The following is a 17,783-nucleotide window of genomic DNA, read 5'->3' on the forward strand; positions in this document are numbered from 1 at the left end:
TCCACACTCTTGTTTCTGGTTTGGGTTTTCTGACATTACTGGAACTTCCAGAACAGAGTTAAATAGCGGTGATGTCAGGGGCAGCCTTCGCTCAGCCATTTATCTATCTGTCGCATCCCGAGGGGAACGGTGAGGCCATTATCCCGGTGGCGCTGTAAGAGGGCTTTCAGAAGCCATGAGTGTGCCTCCCCACCCGACATCCTCCTTTTCCGCCCATCTGGGACGGGGATGCTCTCCCTGCCCTGCCGCCTGTCTGCACCTGCCCCTCCAGGGAGACCTTTGTGAACGGGCCGAGTGACCAGCCCTCCCTTGGAACAACCACGGCCCTCCTCTCGGGGCCCACGGACTGGGGTCTTGCCCTGCTGTGCATGCCCGGCGTGGCCACGTAGCTCATTTCTCTCTGTGAGTTTGCAGGTTCCCAGAGGCGGGGACTGGGCTTGGCGACAGCTCCCCTCCCCCAACCCTGAACAGACAAGGAAGGCCCTTGTTGTTCCTCAGACATCTTGTTCCAAAGCTGAAAAGTCCCCCGCACACGCCCCTGGCATGCACTCAGCCTGTAAGCCAAGCCTGGCCCATGGTCTGCGGAGGGGCTGGGCACCGGACGGTGAGCCCAGCCTGGGCAAAGCGGTAGGGACCTCCGGGAAGCCAGGCCACCAGAGCCGGCAGGGCTCCCCCCGCCCCTGCTTTTGTCCCCTAGGAGCCTTAGCTCCGGAATGTGTCAAAGGGAGCCCTGTGCGTGCCACCGTTTTGTCCTGTAGACCACAGGAGGCCACCTGGCCTGAGTGAAAGCACCCTCTGTCTTCTCTGCGTCTCACTTATGACAGCCCTGCCACCTGAGCTTTCTCCCTCCGTGTGACAAGGACTCTCCTGGAGGAGAGGAGGTGTGGGGGTCCTCCAGGCCCCGCACCCACTATGGGGGGGGTTGCGGAGAGCAGACTCTGACTGAGTCGTGCGCCTAGCATCGGCCGAACACGGCATGCGACATATCGCTTAATCTTTGCTTAGCCACGAGGCAGGAGCCCTCATCGTGCCCATTTCACGGATGGAAGAGCTAAGGCCAAGAGACCTGAAATGACTCGCTCGAGGTTGTAGCTAGAAAAGGCAGCAGCAGCATCCAAACCCAGGCTGTCCTGCCCCCAGGCCAGCGCTCCTGGGTCCTGCCAGAACCTGCCCAAGGTACCACCTGCTGGACATTAGGAAATGAGCTTGTGGGGCCACCCCCGCTCTCTGATGAGTTGAGATGCAGGGAGCAGGCACCTCCTCTCAGCTTCGTACGTTCTGACGCCCTCTGCCTGCCTCCCCTGAGCCTGGTGCCCTGCACGGCTAGATGCTGGCAATGAGCTGAGCCCGCAAGTCAGGCACACATCGCCAGACCGGGCGTGCACTCTGGTTGTCAGAGGGCCAGCCTTACCCTGCCAGACAGTCCTGCCCCTGCTCCAGCTGAGGTCACCGAGATGGGAACGTGCAGCGATGTGCGGTGACGTTTTGTTGTGTCACCGCACGCCACACGTGTAGCTGTGACGACAGTTCATGGTTCCATTCGCGGTCCTGAAGTCCCATCATATCCGCTTCATGTGCTGGTCCCTCAACAGCCCTGGGATGTGCCCATCAGACCCCCCCTCGATGAGTGAGGAGCCCAAAGCTCATGACAGGGCAGGGGAGGGTGTGTGTGAAGCAATTTGCTCAAATACTGAATTGTTTCCGAATCCCGAGCCCCTGCTTCCCTAAGCCTGGGGACCCAGGGTCTGACAGGGAGGCCCACCGCTGCCCAAGGGACAGCCGGGCAGGGGGCCAGGGACCCAGCAGCGCCTGCGGGACAGTCTGCAGCATGGGGGCGGGGCACCCACGGGACTCAGTGGGAGCTGGGGGAGCGGCAGCCCATGTGATCTCTGTCACTCCCCAGAGGCCACCAGAAAGCGATGAAAACAGTGGCTTGCTACAGAAACGCAACGTCAGCTGAATTCCCTGGTGCCACCCCTAAGTCCTTCTATGGGGACCTTCTGGTCTACCCACCTGGCTGGCCTTCCTTAAGGGTCACTTCCCGAGTGGAGTCTAACTAGCCCAAGAGGGTCCTCTGGGCCTGGGGCCACCTCCTGGGATGGCCTGTGGGGCCGAGATGTGATCGGAAGGGCCCCTGTCCAGGGCCGAGAAGCCTGCAGACTCAGGCTGGGCCTGTGGGACCATTTCCTGGCTTCTAGAAGGAGGTTAGAGCAGGATCCAACGGCCCCTCTGTAGGCTCCCTGGAACCCTGGACCACAGCACTCTCCCCCCACCCGTCAACTGGCCGCTGAGGAACCTTCGAAGGCTGCCTCTGAAGCTTCCTTGGCTGGGACCTCTCCGAGGCCAGCCGCAGCCCTGGCCTTAGTGACCGTCCTCGTGTAAATGGCCACACTTTCTGGGGATGAGCGAGACCCTTGCCAAGGCACAGGAGGCCACACGGAACAAAGGGGTCACTTCTAGTGGTGCTTCAGCCAGATGTGTCATGACCAGGGCCCCTGGTGCCAAGACGCCCGTCCTGGGGACAGTCTGGGCTTCCTTCCCACCAGGGCCCCTTTTTTCAAGAGTCATGGGCCCTGCCTGTGAGTCTGATGGTCACTTCCCTCTCTCTCACCTGGGGATGGGGGCATTGGGTGGCCAATATCCAGGGTCTCGCCATCTGTAATGTGCTCTCCTCTCCTGACTGCAGTAAATAGGAATGATCGCCTTGCTCTGAAGGTGGATGGATCCAGGGAAGGGTGGGTGAGGGGCAGTGTCCCAGGGGCCAGCACCTGGCATTTATGCCCATGTTCTCATTGGCTCCTCTTAACGAACAGTGATTTGGGTGCCGAACAGGGCTCAGAGAGACTAAGTGATCTGTGCAGGTCTAAGCCCGGCCTCCCTGTGTGGCCCTTCAGCATCGGCACCAGGATCAGGGGGCCACTCTCTGAGCATCACCTTATGGTCTCAGTCCCCAAGGAGCGAGGTGGGCTGGTCTCCAGAGGACTGGACCCTAGAATTTAAGGGCTCCAGGGACCCTGTGGGGCAGTGGCTCCCCTACCGGCTCGTGCTCAGCACGGCCGAAGCAGCTATGTGCCCAGGCCCCAGCGTGGCCCTCCTCGTTCGGAGCGTCTGGGTGTCAGGGTGCCCTGGCTGGGACCAGGTGGCTAGGCGTGGCCTCCCTGGCCTGCCGGCACCCTGAACAGAAAAGCATCCTCCTGGGGAAAGTGATTAGCTTTTGAAAATTGCAGGAGGCTCCAGGGAAGGAGCTGCTTCCACCCCGGTGACTGTTAACAATCCCCCTGGCCCTTACCTGGGTTCTCCCGGCTGCGGCGGGCTCTGGGGAGCTCCCCGGGATGCCCCGAGAGCTTTTCTCACCCTCAAAGGGGTGGAGGCTGTCCAAGGAGCTCCCTCTGTGGGTCCCCATGTGAGTCATTCAGTTGCGCACTCACTCCACAAACATTTGTTTAGGGCTTGCCATGTGGGCTCCGAGTCAGCTTTCTTGGGCCAGATCCCAGCTGGGCCCATTTTCCGTGTGGCCTTGGGCAATGATTTGACCCAGGTGCTCAGAAGCACCAGCCTCCTGGGCTGGCAGAGGCGTGGGTGAGCTCAGGCCTGCAGGGGGTGAAGCTTGGGGTAGGCACCCTCAGCCCGGGCGAACCCGAGGAAACGGTGGCCACTGTTCGCCGGGGCAGCCAGGAGCCCCGAGGGCCAGAGGGGCTCAGCTTTGGGGGCCCAGGGTGCAGACTGACAGGAGAGGGGCGGTGGCCGCCGAGCAGTGGTGGGGGGGGGCACGGGCGGCCGGAGCCTGGGGGTGATGGGTGCTCATGCTCTCTCCGCTCCCCTCAGTACGGCAAGAAGAAGCTGAAATACCTACCTTACAATCACCAGCACGAGTACTTCTTCCTGAGTGAGTGCCGGGGCGCACCCCACAACCACACCCCACAAGGGCCATCTATCCGCTCTCGCCTGACACCCCTTCGGACCCAGAAATCGCCCCCAAGCCTGTTAGAGCAGGAGGGGCCCCGGCAGTAAACGGCATCCCCAGCAGATGGCACCTGGCCCGTGATACAGATGGGGCACAGACCCAGGGTCCCGCACTCGGCTGGGGGGGGGGGGGCGTCCCAGACGGAGGGGAGGGTGGGGTGGGGGTGGGGGGCGTCTGCTCCACCTCTGCTCCTCGGGCACAGGTCGCCACCTCTGCCTGTGAGCTGCAGGGCTGGGCCCCCCATTCAGGGTTCGGCCCGACTCCCGCCCCCGGACCGTCCAGGCTCTGAGCACCTCTGTTCTCCCCGCAGTCGGGCCACCACTGCTCATCCCTGTGTACTTCCAGTACCAGATCATCATGACCATGATCGCACGCAGAGACTGGGTGGTGAGTCAAGGGGTACAGCTGGCCAAGGGTGTGGGGGGCACACAGGGGCAGGCGGGCCCAGGGGCCTGCCCTGTCCCCCCTCGGGAGGGGGGGCTGTCTTGTCACTCTCAGGAAAGGACCTCCTTTGAGGCTCCCAGGAACCGAGGAGACCACAGTGCCCCAGCCTCACACATTTCCCCCCTACACACACACACACACACACACACACACACACACACACAGTGGGGGCAGTGGGAGGCCACCGCCTTTGCAGAGCTCCCTCGGAAAGTTCCCAAAGGCGACGTGATGAGAGCCAGACTCGGGCCACCTGTCCACCGCTCCGGCCACTGCCTCCCGTGCAGCCCCGAGACCCCGTGAGCCAGGGCACACCATGCTCCGCGTGGTGAACGGAGAGCCGCCGGGCGCTGGCTCAGATGACAGGTGCATCCCGTTGCTACGGCCGCGCAAGAAAGGAGCACAGACTGAGTGGCAGCTGTGTCCCACCACAGAGGGGTCGCTCTCGCAGTTCTGGGGGCTAGCAGCCAGAGGTGGGGTGTTGGGGATGTAGATCCTTCCGAGGGCTGTTAGGACCTGGTCCCGGCCAGTCTCCTTGGCCTGTGGACAGCCGGGTCCCCTGTGGGTGTCTCTCATCGTCTTCCCTGTATGCACCTGTATCTGTGTCCAGATTCCCCTTGGCGAAGAACGCCGGTCACAGTGAATGAGGGCCCACCCTGTGGACCCCAGCTTAGCTGATGGCATTTGCAGCGACCCTAGCTCCAGACAAGCTCACGGGAGGCCCTGGGAGCAGGGTTTCAACGTACGCATTTTAGGGGGACACAATCCAGCCTGTCACATCGGGCTTGGCAGAATCTCCAGATTCTGCGTCCAGAGAGAGCCGTCCAGCGCGGCCCACGCCCCGGCCGTTGGCTTTACGTAGACGTGCAGGCATGATTCTATGTACAAGGTTGATAGAATGACCCAGATGGAGCCATCCCCACTGGCAGAGCCTTGACTGTGGCAGAGTATGGCTCCCTGGGACTGGGAGGGGGCCCCTGCCCTGGAGGCCAAGTGGAGGCGCACGTAGGTATTGCTGGTCTTTTTTTTTTTTTTTTTTTAAACCCAGTTTCATAAATGAGAATATTGAGACTCTGAGAGTTTGGGACTTGCCCAGGGTGACACGAAGCGGGGGGTGGGAGGGAGGGTCTGGCACTAGAACCCAGGCCCTGTGCTCTCCCCTTACATCAGCCCCCAGTCTCTCTCAAATACTACCTCCTGTTTCTATAGCATTTGAACGGCTTCCGAGTACTTTGCCTTAACCTCTCTCGTTGAAATTGTGGGACAGGGGCCATGCCTGTTGATTCTGCTAAGGTCCAGGGCTGGGACCCAGGAGGCGTTGGGGTGGTCCGGGAGGCAGTAGATTCTGGAAGTCTCTGCCAGCCCTGTGTTGGCAGAACCTGTACCACCCGCTTCTGGGACATGATATTTTTCCGGAAGCGAGCGTTTCATCAGTACTTACCGTGTTCCAGGAACAGTTCAGTGCGGCCACCTACATTATGTTGTTTTACCCTGGTTTATGAGTTAAATGGCACAGGCTGGAGGATTGGAGTTCCTGGGTCAGTTAAACCGTGGGAATTTGAACCCACACCTCCCGCCTGCGGAAACTGCTGTTTCCCCTGGGGACCCCGGGCTCTGGAAGGGATCACACAGCTGAAAAGGAACTTGAGCCCTGCTGTGTGGGGTTTCGCAGTGCTGCTGGAGGTATTTTTTTTTTAAGTCTATTTGTTTATTTTGAGAGAGGGGCAGGGGAGGGACAGAGAGAGAGAGAGAGAGAGAGAGAATCCCAAGCAGGCTCCATGCTGTCAGCACAGAGCCCGATGCGGGGCCTGAACTCACCAACCATGAGATCATGACCTGAGTTGAAATCAAGAGTCAGACACTTAACCAACTGAGCCACCCAGGCACCCCAGCTACTGGGGGTATTTTAACCAGCTTTCATGGCAGATGACTCCTGCCTGAGTATTTCCTTTTTTTTTTTTTTTTTTTAACCGTCCTTGTTCCCCAAGGGACAAAGTACTTGATAAGGACAACAGGAAAGGAAATGAGGCTACGTACCTCAATGGGATCAGGTGGCAGAACCAGGGGAATATGATAGGACCCCTCAGGGCCCTGCCCTTGCCCCTGCTGGGGAGTCGGGTTCAAGCTGGGTGAGAGGGACCGGCCTCCAGCCTCGGGCTCCTTCTACAAAACAGGAGCTGACTGCGGTCAGGTCCGGTGCTGGGGATTCAGGGCAGTCGAGATCCAGGGCCACGCCTGGGGTCCATGACTGCACAGGGCATGGAACAGACTTGTGTCCTGCAGGGGCTTGGGGCGGTGGCTTGGGGCAGTGGTCCGCCGCAGGAGCGGTTCTGCTGGGCCAGCTGGCAATATCTGGAGACATTTTTGGTGGTCACAACTCAGGGGAGACAGTGCAACTGGCATCTGGTGGGCACCTAGCCGGGGACGCTGCTAAATGTCCTGTCACGCACGGGACAGGCCCCCGCGGTAGAGAGCCCCAAAGGCGGTCGGTCGTGTAGAGGATGAGAAATCCTGGCCTGGAGGGGAGGGCTTGAGACACTGTCAGTCAGAGCTTCAAGGAGAGAGGTGTTTACTCTCCAGCAATGTTGCCCGTCACCATATCCTGGAGGTTCTGGGTCCGACGCCACGAGCCACTCTCTCCTGAGATTCTCTCCGTCCGCGTCCGCGTCCTACCTCTGCTGGTTCTCCTCCCCGTGCTTCCCTGCCCCTGACACCAGTGGTCCTGTGGTCATGTGTCCCTCTGCACAAAAAGAAAGAAGCACGCACCTCATTCATATGCATGTACTTTTTTTTTTTTTTAATTTTTAAAAAGTGTTTATTCATTTTTGAGAGACAGACAACGCGCTAGTCGGGGAGGGGCCGAGGGAGAGGGAGACGCAGACTCCGAAGCAGGCCCCAGGCTCCGAGCTGTCAGCACAGAGCCCCACGCGGGGCTCGGACCCACAAACCGCGAGATCATGACCTGAGCCGAAGTCGGACGCTTAACAGACTGAGCTGCCCAGGCAGCCCCAATATACACGTACTTTCTACTGTACCACGAACACACACAAGAGATGAAAATGAACGTGATGGAAAAGTTGGAGCAGAACCCGGAATGCTCGCTTCTCCCACCGCCTTCAAGACCCCTCGCTGGATCCCAAGGTCGTGCCCACCTGGCCTCCCAGCTGCTCCCCTCTGACTTTCCTGCTCAGCCGATGGCACCAGTGCAGGGACCAGCCGGGATTCCTCACGACCAACCAGTCCTCAGATGCACCTGCCTCCACCTCCTAAATCGTTCTGGAATCTGTATCTCCTCCTTGGGACTGGGGGCCCTGCTTCGAGTCTCCATCATTTCCTGTCTCAGCTACCGAAATAACCTAATCCCTCCATCTCCAGTTGGCAGGGATCTATTTTAAGATTCAAATGGGACTGTGTTCTTCCGATGTGTAAACCTCTCAAGAGTTTTCTGTTGCCCGAGAGGTAGAAGTCAGTGTCCCAAGGGAGACGGGACCTGGTGTTGTCTCCCGCCCCCACCGCGAGCACTTGGGCTGTAGCACATGGGACGTAAGATCTGCATATAAACCCAGCCCCTGCCCCCCGCTCACCTCCCCACCCCCGCGCACCCCACCATCTCTCCTGTCTGGGCTTTTTTTCGTATTGTCGTCTTTCTGCGAATGTCTCCTACAGTTCTTTGCTTGGCTGCCCTCTGGTTTGTCCCAGCCCAGCTCAGGCACCTGCCTCCTAAGGAAGGCCTTTCCTAAATCCGAGGATCGTGTCAGGACCCCACCCAGTGCTCCCCATGCTTCTGTCACCTTCCATCCAGATGCGGGGCTCGTGAAGGACCTCCTTTTGCTCCTAGCACCCAACTCAGCCTCTGATAGGAGGCATTCAAGGAGGAGCCTAGCCGGACTGGGTGGCTCAGTCGGTTGAGCATTTGGCTTCAGCTCAAGTCATGATCTGGCGGTTTGTGAGTTCGAGTCCCGCGTCGGGCTCTGGGCTGACAGCTCAGAGCCCGGAGCCTGCTTCAGATTCTGTGTCTCCCTCTCTCTCTGCCCCCGCCCTGCTTGCACTCTGTCTCTCTCAAAAATAAACATTACAACGACAACAACAATAGTCAGACATAGGATGAGTTGGCCAAGCAGACAGGGGGAGAAGGAGCCTCCAGGTGGGTGCAGCCTGGACACGGACCCTGGGCCAGGTCGAGAGACTGGCTGCATGAGGAGGCCAGGTCGGTGGGCAGGCATGTGAAGGGCCCATGCGCCCTACCCAGAGGCTAGGGTTTATCCTTTATCTAGTGGGGGACGGGGCGAGTGGTGGTTTTGGGGGTGGCAGTGTCATGATCCAAGTTGCGTGTTAGGAAGATCTCCGTGGTGACAGTGTGCGGGGACTGGATTGGAGTCGTTCAGAGCTTATACTTGCAGGCTTCACTTACCGTTGTAATACGTGGTCAACCCACGTCCAACCTCGGTGGGAGGTTCTCTCCCTGTCCCGCAGATGAGGACACAGAGGCACAGCTGGACGAGTCACCCACAGCTATACAGAACCAATGGTGGAGATGGGACTCACACAGTTAGCCCCACTTAGAGGCCGCGCTGAGTCTCTGGAGAGGAAAAGTGATGGGGGAGAGCAAACAGTGCAAAGGCCCTGGGGCGGGAATAAGCTGGGTCAGGGCGGCTGGAGACAGAGTGGTCCCTGATGCCGCAGAGCTCTGCGGGAGAGACAGGTTCTGCTCGGGGCTGAGAAGGTGGCTCTGGTTGCCACGGTGCACGAGGAGAAGCAGGAGACCGATGGGAGGCATGCGGACTCGGGTCGGGTTGCAGCGAGGCAGTGGAGAGAGAAGGACCCGTTCCACAGAGCGCCTACCCGTGGGGCTGCCGTGGAGGGCAGAGCAGTGGGGACAGCTGAGGGAGGCACTTGCCCAGTGAGAGAAGACAAGCAAGCTTGCGATGCTGTTGTCACCTTGGCGAGGGGCAGGCCGGGAGAGGGGACAGGAGGAGAATCAAGTGTGTGGAGAGGACCAGCAGAGTCAGAGGCTGCTGGGAGGGCCTTTACGTGGAGGACGGATGGTGTCGCTGGCCTTTGTCCTGCAAGGAAGGAGATCCCGGGTCCCAATGGGAGGACACGGCTGAAGGGCAGCTGTGGGGGGCATTATATGCACCTTCAGAATCCCCGGGACCAGAAAGGGGCTGTTCCTTGGCTGGCGTCTCCTGCACCCCGCCCTGTTTCTTTCCCTGAAGCAAAGCACCCAGGCCACTCCTGCTACACACACATTCAGCATTTCCCCGGAAACAAAGACGGCCACCAGCCCTGTGCGAGCAAGCATCGCATCCTCCGCGGGCCTGGTGCCCCACGTCCTGAGGCCACCTTTGCCTAGTGCGGCGCGTGAGGGGCTGTGGGCACACGTGTGGTCAGGATGCGGCGCCCGGGAGGACGGCTGTCCCACATCTAATCTCGTTCTCTGTGCAGGACTTGGCCTGGGCCGTCAGCTATTACGCTCGCTTCTTGCTCACCTACAGCCCTTTCTATGGCATCCTGGGGGCCGTCCTTTTCCTCAACTTCATCAGGTACCTGAGCTTGGCCTTGACAGGGCTTTGACACGGGGGGGCCCCGTGCGGAAGGGCTCAGAGCTCCCCACTTCCTGCCCTGGGCCCCACGACGTGGCGCCTCGGCAAGGGCCGTGGCTCACCCCTGCCCCCGCCCCTGCCCCGGGCTAGGGGAGAGGCTCTGTTCCTGCCATGGCTGGGCCCCACGGGCAGCAGCAGGGCCCCACGGGCAGCAAGACTCCGTGGCTCCTGCGCTGAGCCGGACTGTCTTCCAGGTTCCTGGAGAGCCACTGGTTTGTGTGGGTCACGCAGATGAACCACATCGTCATGGAGATCGACTGCGAGCCTTACCGTGACTGGTTCAGCAGCCAGGTGAGGGCAGCGGAGCTGGTCACCGGGGCCCCACGGCGTGTGCGGGTCCATTTCCCGGCCTCCAGAACTTGGCTGCCCCGTGCGCCCGGTGGGACCTCCCTGGGGCTGCCTGTGGCCTCCCACTGGGAGGGCTGAGGTCTCTAGGCAGGGCCGTGCGAGAGGGAGGGGTGGGCCTCGGGGGGAAGGAGGTGAAGCCCTCATTCTCCCTTCCGATCCTGGCCTCTCGCCCCCTCCCCTCTGCAGCTGGCTGCCACCTGCAACGTGGAACAGTCCTTGTTCAATGACTGGTTCAGCGGGCACCTCAACTTCCAGATCGAGCACCAGTGAGCGAGGGCGGGCAGGCGGGCCGGCGGGGAAGGTGGGTGGCACAGGGAGGAGGCCACCAGCCCCATTCGGGCTCGGGCAGCACCTCGGGGCGACCTCTCTCCCTCACCCTGGCCAGGCTCCCTCCAGAGCACCGAGCTCTGCAGCTGAGGTCAGGGAGGGGCTCACTCTGCACCGGGGACGGCCACCCCTCACGTGTGGCCCAAGCTTTGTGATTCGAGAGCTTGTACCGGCGGCCTCCCTCGATCCTGTAAGCCTACAGGGCAGGGGGATCGATCCCTTTGCTGACAGGGGAGCTGAGGCCCAGCTGGGCCCCACCGCCCAAGTGCCGGCTCCTCTGGGGGCACAGCGGGAGAGCCCTCACCCTGGCCCTGCTCCCCCCAGCCTCTTCCCCACCATGCCCCGGCACAACTTCCACAAGGTGGCCCCGCTGGTGAAGTCTCTGTGCGCCAAGCACGGCATTAAGTACCAGGAGAAGCCACTGCTGAGGGCCCTGCAGGACATCATCAGGTAAGGGGGGAGGCCACGGGTGCTGGGGCCCAGGGCCGAGACCAGCTGTTGACAGCTGGGGACTGACAACAGCAAGGGGGCCGCGCCCTGCCAAAGCGGGCGTCCCCACCAGGCCACCTCCCTTACTAGGGATGGCCTGGCTTCTCTCTGGGCTGGCTGAGGACCTTCCCTTTGTCCTTCCTAGGTTGGGGGGGGGTGGTAGGGGTGGGGGACCCCGCCCCTCCTGGGCCCTGACTGTCCCCTCCTCCTCCCAGGTCCCTGAAGAAGTCCGGGCAGCTGTGGCTGGACGCGTACCTCCACAAATGAAGCCTTTGGGGGCGCCCACGGGGAAGGGGGAGCAGGTGGGAGTGCTGGCCACGGGGTGGGGGGGTGGGCTTTTGTTCCGAGGGGTGTCCGCGAGGCCAGGGTACACGCTGGCCCACAGACCCCATTTTTGGTCTTCCTCTCGTTTTCCCTCTCCTCCTTCCCTTCGCTTCTCGCCCTCATGGGGCTGCCCTCTTGTCAGGCGGCCCCTCCCCCTCTCCTCCCCGCCCCCAACCCCAGGAGCAGAGAGAGGTGCTCCGTCCCAGCCCCCACCTCCTGCCCCTAAACTTCTGTCGGGCCAGAGGTCCACAGATGAGGCCCGCGACACACCCGCCCCCCCAGCCTTGCTGCCTGGCCTCTGGGCCTCACGCCTCCTTTTCTGCCTCAGATGCTCTTGGGGTCCGTGAGGCGGGGTCCTCGCTGGGCGCGATGCTCTCCCCGGCCCTGCAGGCCCCGCCGCCTGTGTCAGCCGGTGTCAGGGAGCCTGTGTCCTCCTCGTTCCCGTCTCCCGCCCAGCCCACGCTGGGACCACCGGTGCTCGGGGCCTCCCTGCCGGTGCCACCTCTCTCCGGATGTCTAGAGTCCTGGCCCGCCTCTCGACTGCCTTTGTCTGAGCAGCGCAGCCAGCTCAGACCCCCCGGGGCCCCGGGAAGTGTCCTCGCCCCTCCGGTGCCCTCTGACCCAGGGCTTGTGCTGTTCCACCCGATGTCTTCCCAGCCGCACGGCCTGTGACCTCGGGTCCCAGGGGGCGGTCCTGAAGGTGGGCTCAGGGGAGGCCCGCCCGTGGCCAGGTCAGGCAGGTCCTGTCAGGTCCCAGGAGCATCAGCCTTGCGCCCCGCCCACCCTCTTCGGGCTGGGAGACCTAAGATTCTGGAGCTATTGACCCCTTCTCCAAAGTGCTCCCTCACCTGCCAGGCAGCTCCAGCCAGTCTCTCCGCTTGGCCAAGTGGCCTCGGGCCTTTCCGGCTGCAGGAGGGCGCCCGAGGGGGTGCCTCACGCAGCCCCTCCCCCGAGTTGGGGCTGCCAGTGTGGACATGCTCACACTGTCTTCCACTCTCCCATCTTCTGGTGTTTTTAACCTTTTGTTATACGGTACATTCTGACAGGCGGGTGGCAGCAGGGCTGGGCCTTGTGACAACTTTTACCACCTGCCCCTCACCGCCTCCCCAGGCCCCGCAGTCGGCTGAGCCAGGCTCACTCACTCAGCCCACGGTGGCCCTGACTGCGGGGGGCTGCTGGGGCCGCTGCTGTCGTCGAGGGGGCAGTGGGGGCACAGAGGGAGGCAGTCCCGGAGGAGGTGACCCTGAGCAGCTGGGCGGGGGCGGGGGGGGGGTGCGGGGGGGACTGGGAGGGAGGTCTAATGAGGGCCGAGTAAACACTGCAACTAGGCGTTTGGGGCTGGAGGCCAGGTGGCCGAGGGGATGGGAAGTGAGAGGGAGGAGGCCTCCGGCCTGGGGCATTCGGAAATCTAACCCACTAACCAATATTTAGCGTCAGGGGAGGGGAGCGGAAGCAAGCTCAAAGTGGGGGCCTTTGGGGGAAGGCTGTAGTCCCCCAGCTCTGGCCAGCCAGGGGGGGACCAGCCTCTAGTGTGACAAACCTCCGGCTTGCCATGGCAGCGTGGGCCCGAGGCCCCCCCCCACTGAGAACGCGAGGCCCAAGGAGCTGTCCCTCCCCCAGAGACAGAATGGACCCATAGGGAACTGATCTTAATTTTTACCATGTTGTTTCCCTGCTCCCCCTACATTTTTTGGAAATAAAAGTAATTTTATTCTCACTTTCTTGATCAGCGGATGACTTTATGAGTGTTAATGCTGGGCAGGGTGTCGGGATTGGAGGAAGGGGCTTTGCAATCAGGGTCCGGGGCACCAGGGAGGAGGCTCCTGCTGACACAGGCGGCCTTTTCCCTGTCCCCTCCCCAACTGCAGTCACCCCACCTCCTCCCCCTGCTGCCTCTGTTCTGGAGAGAACTTCTCTCCCCTCCCCTTAAGTGCATTCACACAAACCCAACTCCAGACGTGGCCACCGGAGCCACAGGAGGCTTTCTGGAAGGTCTCTGGAGGGCAGCAAGGAGGAGCTGCCCGAGGTCACCTTCCTGCCATCCCCATCTCTGTCCCCAGTTTATCCTCAGACCAGCTGTCTGCCCACAACCTCACCAGTCAACTGGCTTCTGCCAGACTCCCTTCTCCCCATTTCCTGGTCGGTGCACAGAGCCCCGGGGGCAGAGAAACTCTCAGAAGGGGCTTTGGAAAGTCCTGGAGACCTACGCTTCCGTCTTGTGGCCCGTGCCGTGGCTCATTGGGTCCCCACAACCTGGGGAGACAGCCATGCCATCTCAGTCCAGGGCCACCAGCTCAGAGGCAATGGCAGAGACTGAGTCCCACGCCTGGGAAAAGTCCAAAGGGATGTGCCAGGGGCCCTTGCTCAGTTTGCCTCCCATGCTGCTCTGCTCCCCCGCTTCTGGGTGGGCTCAGTTGGCAGGTCAAGCCAGGTGTGCCAGGAAAGGGCCAGGAAGTTCAGCACAGCCAGCACCTCAGGGGGCTCCCCATTTAGCCTTGCATCTCCTAGCAGGGCTGGGGAGGGCTCCAGAGTAGACCCTCGTCCCCCTCTTGCTTTCCCCATGACTTCAGTATAGCCAGCAGTGACAGCCAGGTGTCCCGAGTGGGGTGTGTGTATGTCCCGAGTGGGTGCAGGGACACTGCAGTAGGACCCAGATTGCAGAAGGAGGCCTGAGCCAGGAGGCAGAGACCCACCGAGTGGCCTTGGGGGAGTCCTTTGCCCCTATTCTCTGGGCCACATTTGTCTATTGAAGGCACCGGGCTACAGTGATCTGACCTGCGAGCCCTTGCCCTGGCCCTTCTGGGAGACCCTTTAGAGGCTCTTGAGGCTGAAAGACCTTGAGGAACACACTTCCCATCCCTCTCACCTGGGCCTGTGTTCCACCTCCTGCCTAGGCTGGGTGTGGTCCCCTGTGTCCCAGGTGGCCCTACCACCCCACCGGCTGGAAGCCCAGCGTTCATCACCTGTGACAGCCTGGCTCCTGGGGAAGGGGAGAGTGGTGGTGGGGTGGGAGTGGGGGGCGGCTGATGGGCTAGGTGGACGCTGGGGCTATGAGGGCACCCGCTAAACCTCGGCTCAGGTCAGTGGGCATGTGGATCTTCTCTGTGACTCCTTCCCACCACACCGTCCTTGACCTGAAGCATTACCCTTGGGGCGGGAAGCTGGGGACGCCCATACCTGCTCTCTGCCTAATTGCTTCTCCTGTCCCCGGACCTGGCAGAGAGAATCATGGGGGTCGGATCCCCACCCCCTGCCAAAGTCATGACACCCTCACATTCAAGGCCCTGAGTGATGATAAGACTGGAAGCTTCCATTCACAGGTGAGGCTGGGACGGGAAGGGAAGGGCCTGGCCTGAGGCCACTTGGTGGCAACAGCTGGGTCCCTGCTCCTTGCCCAGCACTCTGCCTGGGCATCTGCTTCGCTTCCTTGAGGGAAAGGCTGTCTCCCAGAACAAGGCACCTCCCCACTCCCCCGACACACACACGTCAAATGCCAGTCCACTCCCGAGAGGCCAGGCAGCTGTCTAGGGGGGACAGCAGGCCGAGTCCTTGCGGAGAGGAGAGCACACTCCCAGCAAGGTGGCCACCCTGGTGAAAAGTATCAGTTTGCTGGGTGGCCCGGGCACGTGCAGGGTGCCAGGCCCCGGAGGAAGGGTCAGCAGAGCAGCCGGGCCTGTGCGTGCTCCTCGAGCCCCAGAGGTGGTCAGTGCCCTGACAAGTTCCTTAGGCCTCTCGTGGGACCCTCAGAAACCCTCTTGGCCCACTGGGAGGAGAGAGGAGGCCTTTGGTGACAAGGGGCAGGGCAGAGGTGGCAGCCCTGGGCCCGGATGGCCCTTGGGAGCCATCGGCCACTGCTCATGAGACACGGTGCTTTGGACCAATCAGGACTCCTCAGCTGTCCCAGCCGCACCATCCCCAGAGAGGTGTGCCCCTCTGGACAGGACATAACTTCTCAAAGAATCCTTGCTCTGACAGCTGACACGCGGAAATGATAGGCTGTGGACCCCAGGAGTGCCCACAACCACTTGCGAAGAAACTGAAGCCCCTGGGGTGCCTGGGTGGCTCAGTCAGTTAAGCATCCCAGTTAAGCGTCAAGTTCAGGTCACGATCTTGCAGTTCGTGAGTTCAAGCCCCACATCAGGCTCTGTGCTGACAGCTCAGAGCCTGGAGCCTGCTTCGGATTCTGTCTCTCTCTCTCTCTCTCTCTCTCTCTCTGCCCCTCCCCTGCCTCTCTCAAAAATAAACAAACATTAAACAAAAAAAATTTTTTTTTTTTTTAGATAAGAAACTGAGGCCCGGAGAGGTCTGGAGATCCGGAGCTCTCTTGGCCGCATCTGACATTTCTAACCAGACTGGCCCAAGCATACACACAAGGGGCCACCTAGCATGTTAGCATTTGAAGGCCACGTCTCTATGGTCCTCTGCCATTATAAATGTGTTTCTTTGTATTTTGAAGGCATTTAGTTCTTTCTTCCAAATTCAAGGGCCAGTACCCAGGAGAATTAGTGACAGGTCCTGAGAGCTTGGAAAGGACCCAGCAGAAGAGGCGGCCAGGTGCTCTAGGACGTGTCAAGGGAAGGGGAGTGTGGGAAAGCCCAGTGAAAGACAGTGACCTGTCCTGTCCCAAAGGAGTCCGTTCATAACTGGGACCAGCCATTCCCAACATCACAGGCAGGGCTGGTACTTGTGAATCTCCTTTTCCGCCATCTGCCCAGGCTGTGCAGATGTAGGCAGATGGTAAAGCAGGGATACGGGGTTTCTTGGAGGCTCTGCCAAGGCCCTTCCTTCCTTCCTTCCTTTTACAAACCTAGCCCACGCTCCCTAGGTTTTTGTTCCATGACTGCATAAGACATCTGATAAGGGGGAGCTCAGCCCAGGAGAGGGGTGATGACCTATCCCCAGAGGTTCTAGCATGGGGGACAGAGTGGAACAAGGATAAGGATGACCCGCCAGTGAAGGATTTCAGGCAATAAGGAGAGATCGGTGGCTACTTGAGGCCAGGCGTCTTCCCAAAGCGTCCTTGGAGGAGGAGGTCCTTAGGCAACCACCCATTTGCAGGCGGAGAGCACTCCCCACGGCCACCACCAGGGGCAGCATGGAGCGTGGCCTGCCCCACAATGGTGCAGATACTCTGGATGCCCCTAGATGGCGTCGCAGGCTCAGCCTTTCCCCCGGTGGGGCCTGCTGCCCTCAGGTCTGTCCCTCCGAGCCACTGCAGGAAAGCCGCGATTGTACAGGAGATGGAGGGAATGCCATCCCGGGGCCCACATGGCACCGCTCAGACAGCCACGGGCTTGTCCCAGGTCAGGGCAGGTGGGGCCCCAGGGTGTAGGGCTTTGTGCATAAAACTTTTTACATTTCAGAGGCCTGTTGCCAAGCCCTATGCAAAGAGCCTTCCATACAGCATCCCTTTTACCTTCCGTCACCCTCGGGGATCATACTACCGCTCAGAGAGGTTGAATAACTTCCACAAGGTCACGCAGCTCTGAGTCCAGGCAGAGGTGGGACTAGTCCCCTGGTTTACGGGACTCCGGAGGAGAGGAGGGTGGGAACCGCATGGGGTGTGGATCAGGGTGGGGCCGGGCGGTCCTGGGAAAGGACTGGATGAGACCCCCAGCACGTGTGCCCCTTCCACCTCCCGGAAGAGAACCCAGTCCAGGGCCATGGGGGCCTTGACAAAGCGAGGGGCAATCCTGTGGCTGGTGGGGAGAACTCCCCGTTCCCACTCCAGAAAAGGCCTCAGAGAAAACCTAGCTCAGCACTTTGTTTTCTTTAAGCTGCTTCCAGCAGGCGAGCACCGGGTCCCAGGAAGGCATGGGAGAAACCCAGGGTCCCCTCCTGTGGGCCACTGAACACAGTCAAGCTGCACCCCCGCCAGCATGATGCTGGGTGCAAATGCTAAGATGGGCAGGTGGCCCTAGGAAGCTTCTCCCCACAGAAGCTTCGGGAGGCCAGTGCAGGGCGGGGGGACATCCTGGCTTCCCCTTCCTGTGCTGGGTGGGAGGGGGGCGCCTGCAGACGTGGCCCGAGCCCTGGTCTGCCGGACCGGCTCCTGTCCCACCTTGCAGAGGAGCAAAGCGAGTGAACCCAACGTGACGGCCGCAGGTTGCTGGTGAGTGGGTGAAAGGACAGGAAGGGAGGGACCCTCACAGAGACCCGAGCCTGGGCCAGCTGCCAGCTTCCCGACCCAGGGCCACCAGTCTCTCCCCCTGACCCCCTGCCCCCCCAGCACCCTGATGGCCCAAGTGGCCTAAACTCCTCTCAGGAAGTCCAGCTCCAAGATTCTT

The 17,783-nt window shown here is 61.0% G+C and overlaps 1 protein-coding gene across 1 annotated transcript in view; it reads left to right on the forward strand.

Annotated features, from left to right (window-relative positions):
• The window catches only part of FADS2 (fatty acid desaturase 2), a 32,066-nt gene extending 20,627 nt beyond the window's left edge, over nt 1-11,439 (forward strand). Inside the window, exons 6-12 of the mRNA XM_047071572.1 lie at nt 3,826-3,886; nt 4,275-4,351; nt 9,851-9,948; nt 10,203-10,299; nt 10,543-10,622; nt 11,008-11,133; nt 11,388-11,439. Of these exons, the coding sequence (XP_046927528.1) occupies nt 3,826-3,886; nt 4,275-4,351; nt 9,851-9,948; nt 10,203-10,299; nt 10,543-10,622; nt 11,008-11,133; nt 11,388-11,439 (591 nt within the window). The remainder of the gene's footprint in view (nt 1-3,825; nt 3,887-4,274; nt 4,352-9,850; nt 9,949-10,202; nt 10,300-10,542; nt 10,623-11,007; nt 11,134-11,387) is intronic.
• Nucleotides 11,440-17,783: the final 6,344 nt, after the last annotated feature.

Source organism: Lynx rufus, unplaced genomic scaffold, assembly GCF_022079265.1.
Source record: "Lynx rufus isolate CCGP_SWC_20201006 ecotype Redwood Valley unplaced genomic scaffold, mLynRuf1.p SCAF_9, whole genome shotgun sequence".
Taxonomy (NCBI): Eukaryota; Metazoa; Chordata; class Mammalia; order Carnivora; family Felidae; genus Lynx; species Lynx rufus.